We start from the raw sequence: 6673 nt of genomic DNA, 5'->3' as shown, positions 1-6673 counted from the left end.
GGTCAAGATTAATTTCCAACAAGCTCGGCTCGGTTCGGCTCACTAAAAGCTTGGCTCGTTCATTTACTAAACGAGCCCAGCAGAGTCGAGATGAGCGCTTGAGCTTTGTTAAATTTTAGCGAGCCGAACACGAGCCGAACACAAGCCGACGTTCAAATTAAGCGAGCGGAGCATGAACACCCCAAAGTTCGGTTCGGCTCGGCTTGTTTGCAGCCCTAGCGGTGGCTGCTCTCACATGCAACAGCCCACCCCCAAAATGCCTTCTGCCATATCCCTAGCAAATCCCATAAAAGAAATTAGGAACGATATAAAGTAGGGCTGCAACAGGGTCGGGTTTTTCAAAACCCTAGCCCAACCTTGGATCCCATTATCTCGGCCCTGACCCGCCCTGACCCTGAGTCAAGGCCGGAAAACCTCAACCCATTACCCGCCCTATAAGGTATTGTGCTGGCCCTGGCCCGCCTTGATTGGGCAGGGCCGGGCCGGGCCGGCCTTAATTGACCCTAGTGCAAATACCTGTTAAGAGTGCAAAAAATAAAGCAACCACTTATTATATGGAACAAAATGATCAATAAATAGAGAAAGGGAACAAAATAAGACAATATGAATTCAACAACATGCGGGCAACAGAGACAATTCTATAATAGAAAACTCAGGGTCGGGCCTGGTCAGGTACTCGAGGCATTAACCCAAAACCCGCCCGACCTGAGTCAGAGTAAAAAAAAAAGAACCCTGACGCGCCCTCAGGGTTAGAAAATCCAGTCCTGACCCTATTCGGGCTCAGAGCGGGTAAGGGCGGACAGGGCCAAAAAAGTATAGAGGAGAGTCTCTTGCTGAAAAGGGAGTGTCCATCAATGTGCGTCCCGCCAGATTCTAACTTCCAATCATTACCATAGGATGATCCCAGCCGTTAGATCTATAGAACTTTCCACAATGTGAGTCACTCATTAGATCGGAGCGTTAGAATCATCCTATGACAATGATTTTTGGGACACAACCTACTTAGGTTGTGGCCCATCAAATGGACGGTTTGGATCATCCTATGGTGATGGCTGTACAGTGCATTTTGAAAAATACAGAAAAAACAGCTAAGAAAAGGAAGAAGAAAACGGTACACATTTAATGTTTTTACTTCTTTTAAGTTTAAGCTAAGAAAAGAAAGTATAGACAAGTGGCAGAAAGAGCAGCAGAACAGCAGAACAGCAGAGCAGCAGAGCAGCAGAGCAGCAGGAGTCATAATAGAAAAGGCTTAGGTGGCAGCACTAGTATGGTCAGAGCCATTATTTTATCCATGCAAAAAAGATTTCATAGCCATAAAACCTTCCTCTTTCAAAGCATAAATACCCCCTTCTTTCTCTTGGAATGGTACCTCTGATATCTCCTTCTCCATCTTATTGGGTTTGTTTTTGTTTTTCATTTTAAGATGACGATCGGTAGAAATGGGCTTCCTCTTTTTACTGCATCACAATGGGAGGAACTGGGAAATCAATGTCTCGTCTACAAATACATGCAGTGTGAAATGGATGTTCCACCTGATCTTGTGTATAAAATCTGGAGAAGCCGGGAATCCATCACTCCAAGGCACAAACCTAGTAAGTTATGAATGTTTTCTCATTTCATTTACTTGTGCTTTTGAGCTTTCTATTTTTTCATTATAATCAAGAACCACCATCCCTATCTTCCTTATGTGGAAAGGGGGAAACAATGGATTCTCAATGATCTAATATATCTGTTGATGTAGCTCAAACCTCAATAGATGAGTACTGAGTTAAATAATGGGCTAGCTAGATGGGTACATATTAGGATCTTTGGGACCTTCTTCCATCAGGACTGTGTGGGTATTTCTTCTTTGAAACCTTATGCCATGGCTTTCGTCTTATGAGGCATCTTGGGCTTTCCTTGTCTTGCTAAGAATCTATTCGCTTTTTCTTTAATTCATTCTTATTAGGTGATTAATATGGTTTTATGGTAGGTAAGCTGGGTTTGCGGGGACCCCTACCTGTTTATTATCTGAAAAAGAAAGATGATACATTTAGGTATGATAACCATCATTCTTGGCCTTGAGACATGTTAGATAGGGTATTAAAAAGGACTCAAATGATCAAAAAATACTAGTGACCTATGAGCAAACCGACGGTGAAGTAACAGATTTCAAACTCATTTGGATCCCAAAGGAGCCAGATACACCCCTAGAAGTCAATCTTGTCCGCAAGCAAGAAAGGCTTCTTAATTTGTTCTCAAGGCTTCTGATCTCTTCCTTTATGACTTGATTACCTTTATTATTATGTGCTTCTGCCTACACAAGATATGTCTCATTTGCAAGATGGAACACCGATTGATATAGTCTTCAACCCGTTAGTAATACCTTCACAAATGAATTAGAGATACGGGATTTGCTAGGGACAATTTACGGCTGGGCTGTTGCATGTGAGAGCAGCCATGCATGCTCAGATTTTGTCTTATTCATTTAATTAATCTTAGGTGGCTGCTGTCCCATGCAACAGCCCACCCGAAAAATGCCTTCTGCGATGTCCCTAGCAAATCCAATGAAAGATATTGGGAACGGTACCGTGGAAACAGTGTGGGGGAAGTGCACCCGCAACTTTGGGTTTCAAAGGACATTTTAATAAGGCCTAAAAGAAAACTGTGAAATATTACAAAATACTATCAAAATAAATCCATCTGAAAAAATTGATTTTTTTTTACTAAAGCTGGTCATAATTGTTTTCTAAAATAAGAGAAATTAGAAAAATCAAGTCCTGTAAGAATCATAATTAAATTATTATTTCTTATAAAAATAATAATAACATGCATGCTAAAATAATTTTAAATAATAATTATTGTTGTTGTTGGACAAGAAGTCCGATAAGATATCGGAAGAAGATCGACATGAATTTTGTCTTATATTTAGTATAGGGTATCTTGCTAATTTAGAAAATGAATTTCTCAAGAAGAAATCAGCTTCCAAAGCGAGTTTTCGGGGAAGCTAGTTTCCCATCCAACTAAGAAGTTTCTAGCAACTATGGCTTGGATTACCGCAATAAAGGATCGATACCAACGACCTAATCCGAATCTGCATCATTCTGACATTTGGTTCCAATAAATGAACAGAATAAATGGGCAGAATTGAACTCAGAGCGGAATAGATGGGAGGATTTATGGCTCTATCTGTTTCCCACCCAAGAGGTGGTATTATAATCGACCATAATTAGAGTAGGGGTGCCGATTCCGATTTCTGATTCCAGCAATCCAAATGCACCATGTGTGTTTTAGGGATGTCTTCAATGGAAAACAATGACAATCATATGATGTATCTACAGCTAGCATTTCTGTTTTCTTGTGCATGGCCCATCAATTGAATGGTCAAAGGCCAATTAAACATAAGAAACAGTGAATATACCCAGTTTTAGGGTATATTTCTAAAACCAGCAGGGTTTTCTAATGTAGAAAAGGTATCATTTTAGTCGTTGACTGTTGTAGGTTAGATTTGTGAGATTAGATTTGATGAGGCGGGGGGGGGGGGGGGGGGGGGGGGGGGGGGTTGAAGGATCTCAAGGAATCCAAATTCTTCAAACTAACCCTTGAGACAATAACTAGGGGAAAGAGGGAAAACATTGGATTCCCAATTATTCAATATGTAGCTCGATAGTCAATGATGAGTGCTGAGTTACATAATGGGCTAGCTTGATGTGTGCATATTGGATCTTTGGGAGTGTCTTTAGTAGAGTGTGGGGGTATTTCTTCTTTGTGGTCTGTCAATAATTTGTCTTCTGAAGCATCTTGGGCTTTGACTGGTCCTGAAATCTATTTGATTTTATTTATTTTTTATTTCATTCTTATCTGATTTATATGTGCTCTGGGTTCTGCCTATTTCAGTCCCCTGCCCTTCTTTTCAGATGGGTTTTGGCAGGAAAGAAGACCTAGAGCCAGGTAGATGCAGAAGAACAGATGGGAAGAAATGGAGGTGCGCTAAAGAAGCAATTCCAGAATCCAAGTACTGTGAGAGACACATGCATAGAGGCAAAAATCGTTCAAGAAAGCCTTTGGAAGAGACAAATAACCCCTCACCAATCTCACCACCCACCCCACTAAATTCTTCCAATTCTTCCAACTGTTTTGTTCCACCTCAAAACGACAACTTCTTTCATCCCCACGCCTCCTTTTCAACACATACTAGTATTGGGTTTTCATCCCAAAAAAAGCGTCCCCATTCAGATGATGAGGATTGCAGGTAGAAAAAGAAAACCTCCTATTATACTATTCATGTTATGTCTTTCTGTGGTACTGATGATACCTTATTCAATTAAAAAAAATAGGTATTTACATGGAATAAAGGAGTGTGTTGATGAGCATGCTTTCTTCTCAGAAGCCTCAGGGACAATGAGGAATAACTCTGATATGCCTTTGGATAATTCATGGTCATTTATGCCAATGGCAATGAACTCTTTGGATGAAATGAAACATGAGAATTGCCCTGCTGTACCAAGCAATTACTCTCAGCAAAAGCAGCATTGTTTTGTTATGGGGACTGATTTTAATATGGAAAGGCCTGTGAAAATGGAGATTGAAGAGGAACCTCAACAGCCACTTCTCCATTTCTTTGACGAATGCCCATCGAACAGAAAGCCATGGATGCATTTGAAGGAAGACCCATCAAACGACGCCTCATTCTCAAGGACCCAGCTCTCCATTTCAACTCCAATGGCTCTTTTGGATTCCTCTGCGTTCAATTACCAAACAGGCAATCGCAAGGGTAATTCAACTATCTTTGATCATCATCTAATCTGTGAAACAACCAATTACTCCAAAAGCTTATGCTATTAGAGTTGGTGTTATTTAATCATTTATACTTTAACATATTCTAAACAAATTTCAGTTATGTTGTTTTCTTATCGGCTCTCACTTATATTTTCTCCTCTCTTTATTGTATTTTAATTTAATTGTGTAGATGATTGAATTATCAAGATGGGTTTTTTGGATCAGATGACAGAACCCAATCTTCAAGGCTGTGGTCTATCACCAAACAATGCTGCTCTTTTCTTATTGGATTCACTTCATTTCTCTTTCTTTGGTTTATTTAATTTAGTGTCTAAGAACTGCATTTGAAGGCAGCTTGAATAATGTTGTCTTATAGAAGGATTCCTATCTTTTCTTTGTTTGATTTTATTCTTTCCCAAATAACAATCTTTTTGGAATTTGGAGGGTGTCTTTTACTGATATATACCTTCACATCTTTCGTTCTTTCTACTTTAACTGAGCATTTCTTCAAGCATCTTTTTGCAACCACCATGAGTGTCTATGTCTGACACAAACGAATCAAAACCCAAGGGACCCGCTGAGTTATTGGACTCAGCAGCAACAGCAGAGAGTCTGGCTCCATTGTCTTCTCTCACTTGCTCGAAGAGGAATCTTTGCACCCTCTTTTTGCAAATAGTGGGTGGAAGATTTTCAAAGCACGCCTACGTTATCAAAGATCTGTAACGCATATTTATGACTATATTAAGCCATTTAGCCTGCTCGTATCATTTATTATTTTGCATGCCATAAAAAAGGGCCCACCTCGTTTGATAAAATTGGTTTTAGGCTGTACAATTTTTGATATCCCTAGAAAATCTCTGGGGAGAATAAAATATGGAATTGATATCTTCACTCCCTTTTTAATAATTTTGACTATTTGTTCTCTTTCTTCTTCTACTTCTCTCACTTCTAACCATTCATTTACAAATTGAAGGCCTTAGAATCATAGAATAGGGAGAGTTTCTGGTAACCGAACTGAACTGAACTGAATTGGTTTGGTCTGTTCGATTCGGTTTCAGTGTTTTTTTTTTTTTTTTTTTTTTTTTTTTTGGAAATTTGGTTATTCGGTTTCGGTTATCTCAAAAAAAATAAATTCTGTTAACCGAATAACCGAAATTATGATAAAAACCATTATTTTTTCAAAAACAAGTGCTATATGGGCACTTCGTAGGATGATCAAAACTGTCCATTTGATTGATCACAACTTAATTAGGTTGTGTTCAAAAAATCATATCGATAGGATGATCCTAGCCCTCCGATCCAAACTGAGATTTTGCTTTTTCCCTCTTTTTCTCCCACTATTCGGTTATTCGGTTATAACCGAATTTTTAATCAGTTCGGTTTCGGTTTGGTTTTTAGAAATTTCGGTTCGGATTCCGTTATCGAAATTTGATAACCAAAATTATTTCGGTTAACAAATTTCTGTCTATTCGGTTCGGTTATAACTGAACGAACAACCCTATTCAAAGCAAGGCCTACGTGCCTACCTGATATATGCTAGTATTATTTCTTATAACAATAATACTAGCATGCATGCTAAAATGATTTTAAATAATAATTATTGTTGTTGTTGGACAATGTGAAACTACGAGTTACTCTAAAAGTTTAAGTTGTTGGAGAAGGCGTTCTTTAATCTTTTTACACTTTAACACTCTCCCTCATGTGTGGCCGCTCTTTCTTTGGGTTAGCCTACACGTGGCACAAGTGACCCCCACTTTTTGGGTTCGACCATTGCATGTGGATTTTGTTGCTATCAAGGAGGTTTGAATCCAGGCATATTCTCTGATACCATGTGAAACTACCAGTTACTCTAAAGCTTAAGCTGTTGGAGAAGGCGTTCTTTAATCTTTTTACACTTTAACAGACAAGAAGCCCG

General features: G+C 39.1%; 1 protein-coding gene across 2 annotated transcripts; it reads left to right on the top strand.

Annotated features, from left to right (window-relative positions):
* Positions 1-1352: 1352 nt before the first annotated feature.
* On the top strand, positions 1353-5165 carry LOC143863527 (growth-regulating factor 6-like). Of its 2 annotated transcripts, none has more exons than XM_077374218.1 (4): positions 1353-1592; positions 3877-4231; positions 4317-4753; positions 4984-5165. In XM_077374218.1, exons 1-4 carry the CDS (start codon positions 1424-1426, stop codon positions 5079-5081), a joined length of 1059 nt encoding a protein of 352 aa, XP_077230333.1. In that variant the 5' UTR covers positions 1353-1423; the 3' UTR covers positions 5082-5165. The 2 variants fall into 2 exon arrangements, with proteins under 2 accessions (XP_077230333.1, XP_077230334.1); XM_077374219.1 differs by having other exon boundaries at positions 4949-5165.
* The last annotated feature ends 1508 nt before the right edge of the window (positions 5166-6673 follow it).

Source organism: Tasmannia lanceolata, unplaced genomic scaffold, assembly GCF_043159265.1.
Source record: "Tasmannia lanceolata isolate RefF3 unplaced genomic scaffold, GAP_Taslan_0.1 ptg000044l, whole genome shotgun sequence".
In the NCBI taxonomy this organism is placed as follows: Eukaryota; Viridiplantae; Streptophyta; class Magnoliopsida; order Canellales; family Winteraceae; genus Tasmannia; species Tasmannia lanceolata.
Note: the sequence above shows the minus strand (reverse complement) of the source record. Positions and strands in the feature narration are given on the sequence as shown.